General features: G+C 38.9%; 1 protein-coding gene across 1 annotated transcript in view; it reads right to left on the reverse strand.

Annotated features, from left to right (window-relative positions):
- LOC132899076 (mucin-5AC-like) overlaps nt 1-18,652 on the reverse strand; it is a 39,749-nt gene extending 21,097 nt beyond the window's left edge. The window contains exons 1-20 of the mRNA XM_060940713.1: nt 18,565-18,652; nt 16,446-16,707; nt 16,191-16,305; nt 14,025-14,115; nt 13,003-13,109; nt 12,366-12,582; nt 12,084-12,212; nt 11,888-12,005; nt 10,617-10,755; nt 6,083-6,193; nt 5,733-5,802; nt 5,477-5,614; nt 5,073-5,237; nt 3,902-3,996; nt 3,695-3,821; nt 3,345-3,600; nt 3,192-3,244; nt 1,000-1,100; nt 652-803; nt 281-419 (exon numbers count right to left, since the gene is read on the reverse strand). Coding sequence (XP_060796696.1) covers nt 281-419; nt 652-803; nt 1,000-1,100; nt 3,192-3,244; nt 3,345-3,600; nt 3,695-3,821; nt 3,902-3,996; nt 5,073-5,237; nt 5,477-5,614; nt 5,733-5,802; nt 6,083-6,193; nt 10,617-10,755; nt 11,888-12,005; nt 12,084-12,212; nt 12,366-12,582; nt 13,003-13,109; nt 14,025-14,115; nt 16,191-16,305; nt 16,446-16,707; nt 18,565-18,652 — 2,673 coding nt within the window. The remainder of the gene's footprint in view (nt 1-280; nt 420-651; nt 804-999; nt 1,101-3,191; nt 3,245-3,344; nt 3,601-3,694; nt 3,822-3,901; nt 3,997-5,072; nt 5,238-5,476; nt 5,615-5,732; nt 5,803-6,082; nt 6,194-10,616; nt 10,756-11,887; nt 12,006-12,083; nt 12,213-12,365; nt 12,583-13,002; nt 13,110-14,024; nt 14,116-16,190; nt 16,306-16,445; nt 16,708-18,564) is intronic.
- Between the last annotated feature and the right edge of the window lie 966 nt (nt 18,653-19,618).

The raw sequence follows: 19,618 nt of genomic DNA on the forward strand, positions 1-19,618 counted from the left end.
CAGTGTCAGCACCTTGTAACAGAGGTGAGAGGACTTCAAGGTGCATTTTTATTTTTAGGTCTCATTAACTTAGAGTTTCCAAAGAACAGCTGTGGAATAATAAGACACTTTGGACCATGGAATCATACAGAAATTATCCATTTTGTGTGATGATGAGACTCTGCTAGGTGTCAGGCCATATATCATGTAATATTTTTGTTTAACAGCAGGGTCTGTTGTTCTGTTATTCCTTACTTATCATACATGAATTCTTATGATCATATCAGGGAGATGTACTTACTCTGACAAGAGTGTATTCACAGTCTCCATCAAAAGTGTATCTTTTTCCATCAAATGTGATATAATGTCCATCGCCATACACTGTACAGGTCCCGTGGCATAAATCTGTGCTGCACTGCCATTTACTGTCCTTGCATGTGCTGTGTTCAAAGAAGATAAGAAGTACAGAATTTTATCCACTTTCCCACAGTAGCTGGTCCATTTTTACATTCATGTGAAGTCATTAAAAACCTTAAACAGTACTACAGACTACTACCAAGTACATGGCTATAACACTGCAGGCAAAAGAGAAAAAAAATCAATATTCTCCACATCATTTCATGTTAAAAAAAAAAAACCTACAGTGACAACTAAGTTTGTTTGTTTACTTACCAGGTATTGCAATCAACTTTGATGGATTCTCCAGGTTGGTAAGTTTTACTGTTATGAACGCAAGGACAAAAAGCCTCTTCAGTGCAGCCTCCTTTCCCATCAGACACAAGTCCCGCAGGACACACACAGCCTGACACACACTCTGTGCTGATCTGTTAGATCAAATATTGAATACAAATATTAACTATTCAATAATTGTGACCTGTGGAAATTTCTATAATATGTAGCTTGATGTGATTTCATGAGAAATAAGGATATGCCTTTATGTAAACAAGTGCTTATGTGTATACGTGGTGAGATTTAATACTTTGCCAATATGTAATACTTATAATATCTTCATAAACTCACACAGGCCAAGTCTAGTGTGCTACAGCTTTTTTGACACTCTGAGCCTGTAGATCCTGCAGCATTATCAGAGCAATTGAAGAACACCATCGGTGAGGAACAAGCTGAAAGGACATGAGAAAGAAGAAAAAACTATTACCACAATACTTGTAAATTAAGTTAAAGTAATTAGCCAGTAACATCGCTAGTAACGATACTGCCTCACTGTTCATTAGCTGAAACACTTTTTTTTTTAATTTACTAAGATCCCAAGTAATGAGTACTAACTGGTGCCTGCAGTGGTGAAAAAGAATACATCACACTGTCTAGTATCTAGTTGTTAGGGTTCACCCAGTCGGAAACGGTCAATCGGTCAACTTACTTCTCGGGACCCCCGCCCTCGTACCACCCAGACGTCTGGGACGGAACACCGCAAAAAAACAGAGAACCAGAGATCGGTTTCACTGCTGTTTAATCGCAGTATTCTCACCAAAGATGAAAGATTACAAACACCTTTTATAACAAATTATAATCTCTCTAAACGGCTATTGTGTCTGTCGAATATGTGTGTGTGTGTGTGTGTGTGTGTGTGTGTGTGTGTGTGTGTGTGTTTGTATGTGACCTCAGAGAGGGGTGTGTGTGTGTGTGTGTGTCTCTATGGGAGGGTGTGAGTAAGTGACATCATTTTGATATCTGTGTCTATGTGTGTGTGAGCAGGTCACATTTTAATTACATCACTGTTCTGATGGAATGTTCAGATGTATGTGTGTGTGGTTGACTTGCGAGCAAGTGAGCAGCTTGATCTTGGGGCAGATCAAATAGATTTTAAAGGTCATTGCTTACGTACATATGGAATTTTTCAACAAAGATATGTTATAAGTAAATAAGAACAAACCTAAACAAAGACAGTCATATGAAACATAAACAAAGAATATGTCTGGCAAAACAAAGAAATGCTACTTCACCAGAGAAAGGTCAAACAGGATTCAGGATTAAACTCATGAAGTCTTAACATTAGAATCATAAGGTCTTAACAACCCTAAATTATATTCTGTAATTATAAAACTAACTTAAAACTATAAAACTAACTTAAATCATTGAATGCATCTTAGATCTAACTTTTAATTCCCAATACACGTTGGCTATGGTTGTGTGTGATATCAAAGGCCATTGTGAGTGTGTGTGATATCATCGCAGACCCTGTCGCCATTCAGACACATCTCATATAAAAAATACACATTTCATATCAAAATAAACAAAATGTTCCCAAACAATGTCCAGCCGAGACATAAGGTCATTTTAACTGACAGAAATTAATCCTTAATTTTGTCACAAATATATTACTGCCTTCTTGGTCAAGAATAATACTTATATAAACCTAACACTAGTGTAGTGTATTTGACAGAACATTTATTTAATTGGCTATTTTCTTTATTTAATTCCAGGAAAATTGCAATAAACTGTAAAAAAAAAAAAAACAAAACTGTGTTCAGAATTTGACTGGCAGTGTATGAGTGAATGAAAACATTTTTATGTCTCTATTTTAAATGTTGTGCAAATGTGTGGTGAATATCTAATATGAAAAAACTAAACACTGCCTTCTGCAAATGTAATATGTGCCTTTTGATTGTGAACACATTATATTCATTTGAGGCTTCACTTTTAAACAGATGTGTCCCAAACTCCATATTCTTTGGGGCAAATGTGCAAAAATGTACCATTTTGCTCATTTGAAAGAGAATCCTTCATACACTATTTTTGTTGTTTTGTTTTTTTCAGATGAACATCGTAGAGGAATTTCACATACCGGTTTGTAAGCGTTAATGAATCTCTCACAGACGTTTATACTGTGTGTATATATGATGCATATATCTCAAGTCAAGTTTATTTGTATAGCACTTTTAACAATAGACATTTCACAAAGCAGCTTTACAGAATTTTAATGACTTGAAACATGAGCTAATTTTATCCCTAATCTATCCCCAATGAACAAGCCTGTGGTGACAGTGGCAAGGAAAAACTCCCTCATACGACATGAGGAAGAAACCTCGAGAGGAACCAGACTCAAAAGGGAACCCATCCTCATTTGCGTGATATATATCAGTATTTGTTCCAAACCAAGTTTGGATAATCTAGCTGAAATGTTTATTTATATTTAGAATGAGTAAGAAATTAAGATGTGTCTATAACTAAATGATAATATGAACAGCACTTACATGGCTTACTGGTGATAGAGCCAATGCAGCTGAGTTTGCCGTTCTTACAGGTGCTGAAACAGATGTTTATTATTTAAAATCTACTTTCTATTGACATTCAGACACGATGAACATAAAAGCATGTTGTTTTGAGTCTCTGTGAATAAGGCGTACCACATGGCACCATCCTTGCTGATGACTTCTGCAGGAGGAATCACAGACCCTTTGTAGTAGCAGGAACATTTATCCAGCAGAACACATTCGCCGTTATCATTGAGATACGTTCCTTCAGCACAAACGCACCCATCCACTGGGTCAAAGGTCACAGCACAGGTGAAATCTGGGTCACTGTGACAGCGGCATGACTGCATGCTTGTGCGGATGCCATAGGTATAAACCATGGTTCTGGGGCAGCTGGTGGCGTATTTCACTGTGAACAGGTCACAACAGCATATTTATGGGACATTATAACACATTATTATATTAAGTGGGAAAATATTGAAACATTGGTCATTCCTACTCACTGCACACTTCGCTCCTCCAGCCAGTGAGAAGGATTCCTTTTGCAGCACACATGTGTACGTACGATGACAGAGCCGCACACATGCAGTTCTCACTGTTCTCACAGTTGCAGGTGTCATACATGCAGTTCTTTAAGGGGGGAAAAGCAACACAGTTAAATGTTTAAATATTAAAATGTTGTGGTTAATTAACCAATGAACCACTGGTACCTTTTGGTAGATATCTGGGTTGATCTCAGAGTGACATGGAGCAAAGACGCCATTAGGGTCTGACAGCAGGGAGCACCATTTCTGAGCATATTTTTCTGGAATAACAAGAAAAAGCAAAGTGAGAACAAATATGGATTATGCATCAAAAGCTCAGACAAAGGATCCTTCTTTTGTCAGTTAATTATGGAAGGTAAATGCATTTAATCTGGCTCTTAGTTAGCAGTCACAAAAAGCAGTCAAAGATTTGTAACTGCAAAACCGTTCACAATGCTGTATACTGAATATTAATGATTGTGTCCATTTCAGGTTCTGTTTCAATAAAGTAACTGTAGTTATAAAGAGTACTAATAGGCAGTGCTTAATAGGTGGCACGGTGGTATAGTGGTTAGCACTGTCTCCACACAGCAGGAAGGTTGTGGGTTCGAGCCCAGTGGCCGATAGGGGCCTTTCTGTGTGGAGTTTGAATGTTTTCCCCTTGTCTGTGTGGGTTTCCTCTAGGTGCTCTGGTTTCCCCCACAGTCCAAAGACATGCAGGTTAAGTTAACATGGGGCAGCCCCCCAACTGCTCCCTGGATGTTGTAGTATAGCTGCCCGCTGATCTGAATATGTGTGTGCTCATTGCTCGTGTGTGTGTGTTCACTGCTTCAGATTGGTTAAATGCAGAGGAGGAATTTCACCGTGCTTAAGTGTACGTGTGATAAATAAATTCTTTTTGTCCTGAGTTGAGTTAGTATGGATTTTTTTGGATATTAAATGCAGATTTGTGAGGAGTACTTGGAAAGTGGGAATGAAAATGGTGGCAGTAAAAAAAAGAGTTTGTTCATGGCAATGTAATTGAGTACATTTATAACACTGAGGAAAAGTATTACTTTTCCCTAGTAATGTATTTGCATACTATTGGGTTGAACACACTTTAACAAATCCAGTTTAATCTCATGAAGGAAGTGTTTTTTCCGAGGTGTGTTTGATTACACAATACTGAAGTGTGCAGAAAAATAAACCCACACCTCTAATATAAAACCAGCACTAACCCCTCTTCTGATTGTATATGATTGTAGAAAAGCTCATTCTCAAGTTGGTGCATGAACTTCTGAATAATTAAGTTTAGAGTCCCACCTTTCCTTTTTTAAATTTAGTTTTAAATCAGATTGTGTTTAAAATGAAGAAGTACCATTTTCCACACTGAGACTGCAGGGATTCTCAAAAGTGTTCTTTACTTCAGGACAGTTAGCTCTTGTCTTCCAGCTGTTTGCAAAACCAACACCAGTTCCTTCGCAAGCTCCACTCATGGTCATGAAATCATCTTTTTGTATGTCATTAAAGTTTCCACACAGACCTAACCATGAGAGACCAAAAAAAAATCAGGTTTTATCCACTTTCCATTCCACATGTACTAGTAGATTAACATCAATGTATTTAATTATATATAAAAAATAATATGAATCAGTTTAAAGTATTCACCATCTGCCTAATACTTTTATAATGTATGGTATACCATCATACAATACTACTTTCATAAAACGTTCATAGAACAGTTTAATAAACAGTTGTGTGCACAGTAAGGGTTTAACACACCAAGTAAATTTTGCTTGTGAGTCACATCCACGGTGATATAAACCTGCATGATGGGTACAAGCTGGATCTCCATCTGAAGCCCAAAAGATGTCTGGACAATGATGTAAAATGTGGTGGGACGAAAAATATTCACACCAGCTGCAATTGAGTAAAGCGATTGAACATAGTATTAACATGACATGACATGTATTAACTGTAAATGGGAGGCATCCATCTTTTTCTCAAATAATTATACAGTTCATGCATATTTACTCACCTGTAGAAAGAGGAAGCTGAGAATAGATTCGGTTGAGGAAGACCTTTCCGTCAGGCTGGATGTTAAACACCTGAAGGGAAATATACACAATATGCATTAGCATATGTTTGTGCATCTTTTGTATGCTCGTGAGTAATCAAAGCAACTGGATTACAAGTACATTGGTGGCTAAATCTAAGTGTCAAAATGCACCACACTCTTACATTATACACTTTGGATTTTGGTAGTACTCAGGAACTAATAGCAGACCACTAGTCACAACTTTGTCCAATGTGAACATGCTACTCACAGTAGAAGTGGACCAAAGATAATTAAAAAGTAAATAATTAAAATGTGTAAATGTTGCTCACGGTGCTTCCACCAAACAGAGCCAGGGTCACGGCCTTCAGACATGTTTCAGTGGTCGTCAAACCACAAAGCACCAGATCGCCTACAACCACAAACTCAGCACCGTTGGTTTGCTGAGGAAAAAACAAACAAACAAAAAAACAATCATAATGATGATGTAACTGATTTCCTTATTTTAATTGCAAATTGTAATTAAGCTTAATTTTGGTTAATTTTTAATTAAATAAGGCCTTAACATCGTCAGTAACAACAATAATAATGTCTGAAGGGCCCAGTAGTGACATTCCTTAAAATTATACTCACAATTTCTTAGCCTTTAGCATGAAGAATGTCAGACAGTATAAAGCTCAAGCATTACACAAATTCAGACAAATTGTTGTTATGGATTAGTGGAAGTCCAAGTCAACACAAATTAGAGGATGTTATGAGAGATGTGGGATTCTGCATACTGGTGTTTGGTACATCAACAGCACTAGACACCATCAGGATTGTCAAAGAAAAGAAAAGATGGAACAGAGATATGAACGCGTCTACACTCACCAGCCACTTTATTAGGAACACCCAACCACCTGCTGTTTTATGCAGTTATCTAATCAGCCAATCCCTTGACAGCAGCACAATGCATAAAATCATGCAGATACAAATCAAGAACTTCAGTTGATTCATGTTCACTTCAAACATCAGAATGGGAGAAATTATGATCTCAAAGTGTGACTTTCACTGTGGTATGGGTGTTGGTTTGAGACAAATGGACTGGTTTGAGTATTTCAGAAACCGCTGATCTCCTGGGGTTTTCACACACAACAGTCTCTAGAGTTTACACAGAATGGTGCGAAAGAAAAAAAAAACCCACTGAGTTAGCGACAGTTCTGTGGGTGGAAACAAATGCCTTGTTGATAAGAGAAGGTCAGAGGAAAATGGCCAGAGTGGTTCAAGCTGCCAGGAAGGATATAACACCTCATAGCAACTCTTTACAACTGTGGTGAGCAGAAAAGCATCTCAGCCTGCAACAGCAGAAGAACACATTGGGTTCCACTCCTGCAGCCAAGAACAGGAATCTTAGAATGAAGAATCAGTTCCTATTAAAGTGTCCAGTGAGTGTATGTAGATATGATACTTTTAAAACACAAGATATGACACTGAACATATCTATTAAAAAAAAGCAAAAGGTCTTGTTCTATGTTTAAAAAAATGTGAAAATTGTACACAATATCGACTTTTATAAGGATGGTAGAACTGAGGATGAGTTCACAGCAAGAGCTTAAAGAAAGAGTTTGTGGTGTAAATGGTCTTTTTAGGATATTGTAAAATATGCAAAGAAAACGGAAGTGAATGACATTAATGCAAATTTCCAAGAACAACAAAAAGTCAATGACGAGAAAAAAAATCTGGATGACAAGGATGGTGTCGAACTGAATCCAAAACAGAGAGGAAGGTAAGCGTCCAATCAACTTACTACAAATGGTTTAAATAAAGACTTAATAAAGGCAATTAAGGAAACAGGAAATGGTACATGAAATAGTAAAAGATGATGAAATTCTTTTATAGGTCCAACACCAAAAAACACAAAAAGGGTCTTCAATGCTGGCAAAGCTCATTAAGAACAACAATTTATGTATTGCTGAGCTAAAAGCATTTTAGATATGATCTGGGAGAATTTGCAAACAGTCATAACAGTTAAAAGAAGGTGAGAATGAATTTGCAAGAGGTCAAAGAAACTGAAAAAAATCTTTGATATAAAAGACATTATGGATGAGAAAAAGAAGGACCATTTCGGAAAAGAAAAGAGGTGGTGTAGTTATTTAAGGTTTTGCCCTGTCATGTCGTAAAAGATTGTGAGAAGATTGATTGTGATTGTGAGATTGTGGAAAGTCCAAGGAGAATAATTGGCTCTGAATTTATTACCATTCCAAATTGGTAGCTGATGTGCAAAGGAGAAGACCTGGATGCAATGACTCAATTAGGATAAAATTGAGTTAAAGAAAAAAACAGGAGAAAGTATTTAGTCGTTGCTTTATGAGAAAGAAAATATGAATGTACAGTACTTTTGTGTAATGAAGAAAGAAGCATGGGATAGAGACTGGCCATGAGCATGGTGTCAAGGATTAAGCTAAACAATATGTGGAAAAAAACAAGTCAATTACCACCATCACCAAACTGTGGCTGACGAAAATCCATAGCGCAATACGGAGACATTGCCTGGACATTGAAAAAAGACGAAGGTAAGCACATCCAGACTTTTGAAAGCAAGTCCTTCGGAAAGTTGATGAGAATACCGTGGACAAAGCTTATGACCAATGAGTGAGTCTACAAGCTGGATGACAAACTGCTCAGTCATATCCAATCCTGCAAGTTATGATACTTTGGTCAAGTAGTAAGACAACCACAAAACACCACTGAATGCAGTTTGATGACAGGTCTTGTGGAAGGAGACACAAGGTGTGGTAGACCAACAATATGCTGGTTTGAAAACATTGCAGCATGGACTGGATTGCCAGGAACTAGTCTACTACATACTACATGAGACAGAAGGCGTTGGCAATTACTTGCCCACTCATGCAGCCGACCACTGTGACATTACATTCAGTGTTACATGTCAAAATTTCATGGTTTTGACATGAACTTAATTTTTGATCATCTTGAAACAGTCCTGTTTCTAGGATCAAAGAAAGAGCAGTGTAAATTATTTTGAAAATTTTCAACCAGGAAGGTAGGGCTGATGACACGAACATGACTCTATGCAATTTCTTAAATAAACTATACAACATGGCAAACATGTTAGATTTCTGTTATAATTACGTGAAAAGAAGCTGTTGTTACGCGAATATCCAACTTTTAATTGCACAGCGCAAGAAAACTGGGTCCGTGGCTCGCGGCCATGCTGTGACGTCAGCGGAAGAACACGCTGCGGTTCACTGGCTGTTCTACTCTGGTTCTACTCAATGGAAATGGAGCATGAAAATGCCGGTGAACTCTCTAGTGCTAGCTCTTCCTCTTCTGGGAGTCTAGAATTGTGTTGTGAGTGGGATAGATTGGAAGAATCAAGTGATGACGAACACAGGTGCATCCAACTGTACAGGTTTGAACCTGTTACTGTGCACCAATCTGAGAGCGACTCCAACCCCGAGATGGACAGCGGACAGGCAGACAGCCCAGCATTGACGAACACCACAAGGTTGGATAACAAGGATTGGTAGGTCAACCCATATTTGTTCAAAATGTTACGGAATCAATATTTTAATATTGTGTATTGTTGTCTTGCATGTGTAAACACTGCTTATATCATGTAAGCCGTATGCTACACTGAATACATAGTTCCTAATGGAGTATGCAAACGGCTAACATAATAAGACATACAGTTCTATATAACACACAAGTGTCACGATAATCACAAAACGGATGCAAATTGTTAAAATACCTAATTTTTTAAGCAATCATGTGTTGATCTCTTCTGAATAGAATCTATGATAGCCTACCCTCTTTACCCTTTGCCTCGCGTTGCTAGGCGGCAGTTACATGAAAGCCGCAAGCTTTCACAAGCAAATACATGACTGATATCACGCCGACTTTATGATTACATTTATGATTATCATGAATGTGTACTCTATGATGTGTACTCTATGATGTGTACTCTATGAGCACTCTGGAGCGAGTGGCTTCCAAGATGGCCGCGCAGACCACATGGTTACTATTTTTAGCATCATGTCGGAGCACTCTATAGCTCTACATACCTCTATCTTATGTCGTTTCTCAACACATGTTCTGACAGGAGGACTGTCTTTGGAGGAGTCGCCTTGTCCCAGGTGACTGCTGGATCCGGCATAGCTACTAGTAGACCCCCTCCGGAATACTGTAGGCACTGCTGATGGTAGCAACACACGTTTGTGCTGAACACCGAAAAGATTCTTTTAAGCTGGGAAGGGTGTCAAAACAATCCAAATCGAAGTGTTCAGAGCACAGGACGGATGTTGGTGAGGGCTCCCACTTGTCACGAGTGCGCCTGACTTGCTTCACCCACTTCGCATGCAGCTCGGGATCTCTGGGAAACTTGAATAAACTTGCCCCAATCCTTGTGGGTTTTGGAGCAAAAGCCGGCAACACAACGCGAAGGGATAATAACTAATATATATATATATATATATATATATATATATATATATATATATATATATATATATATATAATGTATAATAATAATACTAATAATGATAAACTGAACACCTGCCGCATCAACAACAAACTGGTAAGTTAGGAGGAGGATTCTTTCGCTGACGTCATATAGCCCCTCCTCCTCATTCGTCTCCTGGGTGCTGCAGCCCCGTCAAATTTGCCCAAATAGCCGCGTTTTTATCATAACTTGTAAAATAGGCGCCTTCGTGAATTAATATATGGATCATCGGGAATTACTTTTTATGTTATAAAACATCGCCAAAGATGTCAAAAACGTGTCATCAGCCCTTTAAAGCAAAAGTCTTTCCTGAGAGTTAGGAAGGAATAAATAATCTAAAATAATAAATATCTTGCTGTCATACTGACCTCAGCCAGAATGTATGTACAGTCACCATGGAAGTTGTAAGTTGTTCCATCAAATGTGGTGATGTGAGATCCACCCTCTACAGAGCATGTACCAGGGCAATCTTTCTCTATGCAGCTCCATTGGTTAGCGGTACATGTGCTAAACACAGAGAAAATATGAGGTAAAATGATCAAAATGTGTGAAACAAGCAAAATGTGGAAACACTTATGCTGTTCCATTACTCAAGGTCATATGTAGATTTTCTAGATATGCAATAGTAACAGTGATTTTCAAATCCTCTCAAATCCTCAATTTTATCAGTATAACTGGGGGTCTTATTCCACTGTTATTTATTATTTTGAACTCATAGTAGAATTAGGATTTTTTTTAGAAATAGGAAGGATGAAGGCTAACACATGTTTTGCTTCCTCCAAGACACGTGAAGCCAGCCAAACACATCTTTTTGAACTGCTGTTCATGCTTTGCCCTAGGGCAGTGTAACACACTTGGATCAAAGTTCTATCTGCCCTCTTTCACATACAGAGCCTCATAATTGGCATAATTGTCACTCATCGATAGAGACTATGTGTTAGGATGTTAGTAGTAGTTGCACTTTAGACACTACACTTTCATGAATACATCCTATCCACTAGGGGGCACTGGCTTGTCGTGACTGCGGGTTTCGGCTGGCTAGGCCTAGATAAGCCTGTGAACAGGTGTTAAGAGAGAAGGATTTTGTTTGGACTGGGTAGGCCTCTCGGTGAGAGGCTACTGAAGCAGCTACCTGTCATTTTTGCATGAATTGTGGATTAACGCCCTGCCTCTGGAATTTCGTATTATTTTTGGACTGCACGTTTTCTTTTGTTTATTTTATTTTTCAGGGTTTTTCCCCAAATGAACGTGGAGGGGAGTTGGAGAGGAGTGACTCCAAGCGCGAACTCTCCGTCCACGTGAGGCAATGTTTGGGCTGGCGGCCTGGCGCAGGTACCGGTAAGTCTGTGCCCCTTTTGGACAATCCACTTAGTATCGTACACGCTGACTATCACGTTATCGCACACATTTAGGTTAGGGGGCTTAGGTGGGTATCTAGCTTCCTAACACTATGCCACTCTTTCAACCCAGACAACATGACCAAGTTTGCTTCCTTGGAATCATCGAGATGTTAACTCATGATATCCTGATAATCGTGCAAACACTTGCACCACTCGAGAAAAGAAATAGGATTCATGTTTCATGAAAAAACATACGATTTCATAAGATTCCACAGTCAAAGACTCTGAGTTTTCCTCACCATTGTTTACAGTTGCTGGTCAAATTCTGACCAGCGTGATAGATTTTGCCGTTGTAAACGCAGGAGCACTGATCCTGAGCAATGCATCCTCGGTCTGTCAAATCATCCAGGACCAAACCTGCAGCACGTTTGTTTGTTAGTTTATGTGGAAAATTTTCATTCTAGTTGAAATTGAGAAGCTGACATAATTTGAGACCTGGAGGGCAGAAACAGCCATCGATGCAGTGTTGCTCACACACTTGTTCTCGGTCAGGATTCGAGCAGGTATTAATGCACGGGTTCCCACACTCCTGATACACCATGTTTGGATAAGGGCATGTTTTGGCTGTAAAACAAAAGCATAAAAATGACATGATAAATCATTATCATTAACTTTAAAATTGTGTCCCCTCGGTTCCACTTTAAATTCTCGAGAAATATATTATTTGGGGGTATTCTGCATGTAGCACAATTGTTTAATTTAATTGTTTTGACGTACGGCAAAACTGCTCTGTCCTCCACTGGCTCGGCTTTCCTCCAGCGTGCACGCACTGGCGGGAATACTCAGAGATGGTGCTACACAGGCAGAGGTTGGTGGAGTTGCTGTTGCACTGGCACATGTCCAACTCACAGGCTTTGACAAAGTAGTTGAGAGAGACGAGGTTTTTACAGTCACTGAAAGCTGGACCTGAGAGCAATTGCTCACACACTGACGTCTGTGGAGGAAACAAAATATGTGCTCATAATTAGACAGGCAATAATCTCATCTCATTATCTCTAGCCGCTTTATCCTGTTCTACAGGGTCGCAGGCAAGCTGGAGCCTATCCCAGATGACTACGGGCGAAAGGCAGGGTACACCCTGGATAAGCCGTCAGGTCATTACAGGGCTACAGGCAATAATAATAATAATAATACTATTATTATTATCTCATCTCATCTCATTATCTCTAGCCGCTTTATCCTTCTACAGGGTCGCAGGCAAGCTGGAGCCTATCCCAGCTGACTACGGGCGAAAGGCGGGGTACACCCTGGATAAGCCGTCAGGTCATCACAGGGCTACAGGCAATAATAATAATAATAATAATAATAATAATAATATTATTATTATTATTATTATTATTATTACAGGTCTAACCAGTTTCATGCAGGTGTCATCTGTTGGAGGAGGTGATTCACTGCAGCTCTCAGTTGGATCGTCCATCTTTGCAAACTGGCTGTAGTCTGATGGAGAAATCTCAGCCCCTTTTATTTATGGAGGAAAAACACAACACAGTTATTTGACTGTAAATCAATGACTGCAAAACTTTGAAATCTTCCATCCAAAATTTATCATTAATCAACTAGTAATTATGTTTCATGCTCCATCATGTTTCTTTCCTTGCCTAATATGTTATACATGCATAATTTAACATCATACTCCTCTTCATTTTTGCTTGTGCTGTTGTGAGTAAATGCCAAGACAAATTTCATATACGTTTTTGGCAGTAAACCTGATTCTGCTCATGGTTATAGTCCAGGCAGTATTTGTACATTGTAATATTTGATCATTGATGATTATTAGCACTGAAGTTCCTACAGAAAGTATTCATAATGTTTTAGATGTTATATAAGTGCCCATGGCGGCACGGTGGTGTAGTGGTTAGCGCTGTTGTCTCACAGCAAGAAGGTCCGGGTTCGAGCCCCGTGGCCGACGAGGGCCTTTCTGTGCGGAGTTTGCATGTTCTCCCCGTGTCCGCGTGGGTTTCCTCCGGGTGCTCCGGTTTCCCCCACAGTCCAAAGACATGCAGGTTAGGTTAACTGGTGACTCTAAATTGAGCGTAGGTGTGAATATGAGTGTGAATGGTTGTCTGTGTCTATGTGTCAGCCCTGTGATGACCTGGTGACTTGTCCAGGGTGTACCCCGCCTTTCGCCCGTAGTCAGCTGGGATAGGCTCCAGCTTGCCTGCGACCCTGTAGAACAGGATAAAGCGGCTAGAGATAATGAGATGAGATGAGATAAGTGCCCATAGTGTTGCATAGGGGAATATAGGTTTGTGTGCTAAATGTCAAATAATGTATGCACATTCTGTAATAAACAAAGAAACAAACAAATAGATGCTTCTTATTATCCAAAGACGTAAAAACATAGTGATCCATTATAAAGCCATAAAAACAAACCATTTTTGATGAACTCATTGTAAAGCTGGACTCCATTAAAGTCACCACACAGTCCACAAGTCTGATTTTTATACTTGTTGTCCAATTCCACCTGTAGACCAAATTGAACCAAGCAGAAAAAAAGAGTTATGATTTTTGGAAAAAAAGATCATGAATGAAATGTCCTGCATATATAAAATGCAGCATAAAATGAACCTCCTTCATGGAAATTACATAGAAATATGGACAGATTTGGTCACCTGAAATATTGTATAAATAAATATTAATCTGATTCATGAAACATTGGAATGACAACTAAACATGCAATGATGAAGCAGCTTCAGCTGCTTGGATGCAAGCCTCTGCTCACTCATCTCTTATTGACATGTCATATGTATACAACACACCCTAATTTACCCTCCTATACATCTAAATAATGCTGTCCATTGGTGACCAATGAAGACTGCCTAATCTGTGTGGAAGAAGTCTGAAGTACAATGTCTCCATGATGAACGGTCAGCCGCTTAGTAGGACCAGGAGTCAAGATTTATTTGTAGATGCTTGAGGTTCTGTTTTACAGCATCTTTATACCATAGTATTGGTCTACCCTTGCCTTGGCTTCCCAGTAAGAGCTGGGAGTAGAGGAGTTGTCTGGGCAGACGCTCTTGGTCCATGCGGTGGACATGACCAAGCCATTGGAGGATTCTGTGAATGAGGGTTTTTTTTTTTCCATAGTGGGAAGGCCGGCTCTGTCTAGGACCTCCTCATTTGTAATTTTGTCCCTCCAAGAGAGCTTCATAATCATTCGGAGGTGTTGCATCATGAAGGCAGATCATTTCTTGACTTGGTTACGATATAGTGTCCAGTATTCTGAGCCATACAGCAATGTGCTGAGCACAACAGCCCGATAGACTTGACACTTGACATATATTGATACATGGTAATTATTCTATAGCCTGTCTCGAAGTCTTCTGAATGCCGAACTTGCTTTCAACACTCTTCGACTGAGCTCCTCATCCAATCTCCCATTGCTGCTAATTATGCTACCCAGATAAGTAAATTACGTGCAATGGACCAACTCCTGATTGTCCCCCAGGATTGGTGCAATATTGTTAGTTTTAACATGAGGAACAGGTTGGTAGAGAACTTCTAGATATATACATATGCTTCTAACTAACATGAAACATGCCCTAAATTATGAAGGTGCTTTGGTAGTGAGCCAATAAAACAAAATAATTCAGTGGACTATGGTTATCCAAGATCTGAGGAAAGGGGTAATTTGGAGGAAAAATTATTTCAATGGTGATGAGATAGCAATGCTTGTGTCCAAGGCTTGCAAATAAAAAAATATATATATATATATATTTTTGGAACTCAAATAAAACTTGAAATAAAATGAACATCAACTGTTAATACAATTACAATGAGAAGAAGAATGGTTTGTCTTTTGCAATTGTTTGTTTTTACTGAAGGTAATATTGTTATATAGGCTGATGTAGACTATTATGAAAGTGTGCTTTTCTTTTCCGGTTTAAGGTCAAAATCAGGGAGAAAACCATTTTCCGGTCTCCTGCATGTAGTTACACAAACTCTTTTTATGGCCAGGCTTCCCCCCCAAATAGGTCTCAAATTGTTATAATATTAATTTCATTAATTGAAATCAGATTTAATTAAGCATTAATTTATAAATAGAGGTGAGGCAATATTTAATCCCAAACAAATAATCAGATCCTGTTTTTATCAAATGCTAACAGAAATTAAGGCAAAATGAATAAAACTGTGGTGGATGTGTTAATATTTGAAGGCATCCTTGAATGGGTCAGTGCTTTGTGCTGCCTCTTGTCAGCAAATACAGCTATTACTCAGTTAAAAGAATTAAGACTTGATAAAGATCCACGTCTGATTCACAATTGACACTAAAGATCATTACCTATTTGATCATCTAATATGAGGTTCCTGTGTGTGAGCTATTAACATCATTTGCTTTTTTAATTGTTACTGCTTGCACTACTATACTATACTGTACTATACTATACTGTACTATATGAGGTATTATGTATTAATATAGGCATACAAGTTATCAGGCTTGTCTTACCTGTTACCTGTACATTCACCTAAATTAAAAGGGAAACAAACTTAATAAGCCCTTTTAAATTTTGAGGAACTGTATATTTAATATGGATTCACCATGAAAGCATCCTTTCCATTCCACATGGCCACGAGTCCCAGCTTAGCGATGACTTTGATGTAAGTGGGTTTTTTCTCAATGAGGACACCAGAATGGCTGAAAGGCAGAGTGACGCTATGGGAAACAAAAATTCACTATTTAGCAATGTTTTATCCCAGGATTTTATCCCATCTGCTTGGATTTCATAACAATACAATCGTCAAATTCCTTTTAAAGCACCCAGTCTATTTCTTTCAGGGTTAAAGGTCACTTACTTGTGTCCGTCCACACTGATGGAGCTTTTGGAAAGTTCCACCACTGTGCCTTCCAGCTTCATGGTGATTTTGCTGATCAGGGGCTCGCCACTGACGACCTGCCGCCTCAGCTGAATATTGAAGTCCTCATAGCTGTTTGAACACTGTGACGTCAGGATGTAGTTACATGTAGACAGGAGCTGGAAAAAGTCTCCATCATAGGTTTTGAAGTTGAAATTGCCCCATGTGCTGCAGACTCGTTCGTTATGAGCCGGACTCAGTTCTGTTGATTAGAGGCAAAAGAAACATAATACAAAATGACCATTGTATGACCTGACCTATATAAAATATAACCATCTCCTTTGTCTAGTTAAATTCTTGTGTATTTTACATTTGACAAATAAAGGAATTCTGATCTTGATGTACTTAAGTATTTAATACTGATCCAATCAGACACTCTATTAATGTACGGTATACATAATACTAAGTTATTATTGGTTAGGTGGAAGTTACCAAAGAAATGAATGTTTTACTTAACCAAATTACATAAGGACAACCTAAATCTGATTAATAATAAACAAACAAGGCATGACAGAGAGAAAATATATTACATTCATTCAGCTTTGTTAGGTTTAAGTTCAGCACTTTGATAATTAACTGAATGTTTGGTCTTGAATGATCAAGTTCGTTCATCTCACATAAACATAATGAAATAACATCAAATTTTATTTAAAATGTACACAATGAAAATATATAGTATATATAATTATAATAAAGTGTAGTTAAAATCTAATTCAGCTTTAGTAACGTACACAGACAGGCTTGCTCTGATGGGTTATAGTGACTTCTGTTCATTCACTGTGAAAAAATAACATCTTATCAAGTGAAAATATCTTGAATATAGTTCCATTTATTTAATATTTCTTATTATAAGATTACAATAAATCAAAGATAACCACATATTATTAAACCTATAATATATCTAAACATGTTTACTAACTGCACACGTAATAGTCTTCTGCTGGCAGATAATTTTGCTAATTTTAAGTATTTATTTCTGTAAAGAAGCAAAATTATCTGCTGATAGAATAATTGAAATTTGAAGCTGAAATTAGCAAAAAAAAAATCTCGAAATAGGTCTAATAATCTTATATTTGGTATATTGTAATCATATAATAGGAAATGCTAGATAAATTAGAGTCAGTTCAATATATTTTCACTTGCTAAGATGTAATTTTTTTTGCAGTGTTCTTTGCCAGTGCCATGGTGTTTCTGTTATTACTGCATGCATTCTGCTCTTATCAAAGCCTACATTGTACCAATTCCCTTCTATATATTCTGTCATATATGGCCAAATTGTAAGCCCCTTGATCCTTTATACTCTGTGCTCCATTTGCTTGGCCCCTACCCCTTTCCTTATATGGTCAATATTTCCTGTTCTCATTAACCTGTTGCTATGGTACTTAATTAGTCTCAGCAATTTTTCATTACTACTGTTTTTTCCATGTGGGGTGTGTCACCACAAAATGAGTCCAGGTGGTCAAAGACTAAAAGTTGTTTGATTGGATATTCTAAAGCTACAGTTAATTATCATTAAAATAAGGGTTATAGTTCTTTTATAGGTTGTTGGTCATTTGTTAAATTTGGTGCAGTCAATCCAGAGTAATTAGTGAAAATGTTGACAGTCTCATCATCTTAATAGAAAATCAAGTTTGGAGAAAATCAGCTGTAAACTTTGCAATGTGTAAATTGAAATGAAGACATAGCACATATTTCTTTGGCCTACAAAGTCATATAAGTTGTTTTACAATATAATATCTTGGTGACAGACACCTAGATTAAGGAAAGTATTTACAGCAAAATTAGAAAAACGATATATATAGGTCTATTTTTTTGGATGTAGTCTCGTTTTTTTGGGTAGGTAGAACTCATCAGCCCAGGAAGGCAGTTCACCTAGGAGAAGGTAAACTCCGATTTCAAACCTCTGCTGTCTTGCGGCATACCTGGTCACGGGAAAGGCTTCAGGAGTAAAACCTGAGGACAAATATGGAGTGGAGCCCCATAGGTGGTAGGATGATGCACAGCATCACCTTCTGGCAACTCCTGCAGCTGCGCTGGCACCAAACCGTATTGGTCTAACCATTCCTCTGGATTCTACCAGCTATGCTGAGAGGGGGATCCTGATGTTTGGGCTGCTCAAGGTCTCCAGATACCCAGCCCAGGCTCATAGTGCCCTGGAGAGGTCACTCCAGCGTTGTCGTAAGACATCAACACAACACGGGAAGTGGCGGTTACTAGTGAAAAGCTCCATCCAGCTGGCATAGGAAGGAGCACCTGGGGTCACTTCTGATGGTAGGAGAGATCATTGCATCTCACTGGACAGCTACCATCCGCCTCAAGCTGGGCAGCCCCCAGCCAGTTAGGTGCTGTCCTGCCATGGCTTGCCTGCCCCACTGGGTGTGTGGGACTTAAAAAGTCATCCCAGTCTTGACAAGAAGCTGCACATCCTGCACCTGGCAGAAGTAACAAAAAGAATATGAAGACTCCAGCTCTTCGGTTAGCAAGCTGGAACATCCGGACCATGTGCCCTGGACTCAATGACGATCTTCACCATATCAACGATGCACCCAAGACAGCAGTTATCAACAAGGAGCTGGCTAGACTGAATATTGCCATCACTTGTCTACAGAAGACCTGCCTGGCTGATAGCAGCTCCATCAGAGAGTCCGACTACACCTTCTTTTGGCAGGGTCTGTCACAGGACGATCTAAGGTAGTATGGTGTCGGCTTTGCTGTGAAGAACTCAGTCATTGGAGCGATTAAAACACTAAGAGGTGGGACAGAGAGAATCCTCACCCTCTGAATGTCAACATCATTTAGCATCATCAACATTCTTAGTGTCTATGTGCCAACCCTTTGCTCCACTCCAGAAGTGAAAGATCAGTTCTATGAGGCACTGGATGAGGTAATATACAGGTTCCCAGCAATGAAGGTCTGTACCTTTTGGGAGACTTCAATGCTAGAGTTGGAGCTGATTTCAAAGCCTGGCCCTCCTGCCTAGGAAACCATGGCATCAGAGGTTGAATGAAAATGGACAGAGGCTGCTAGAACTGTGTCGCCATCATGGTCTGTATGTCACCAACACATACTTCAAGTGCAAGGAACTCCACAAAGTCTCCTGGAGAAACCCCTGG

Source organism: Neoarius graeffei, chromosome 15 (genome assembly GCF_027579695.1).
Source record: "Neoarius graeffei isolate fNeoGra1 chromosome 15, fNeoGra1.pri, whole genome shotgun sequence".
NCBI classification, from domain to species: Eukaryota; Metazoa; Chordata; class Actinopteri; order Siluriformes; family Ariidae; genus Neoarius; species Neoarius graeffei.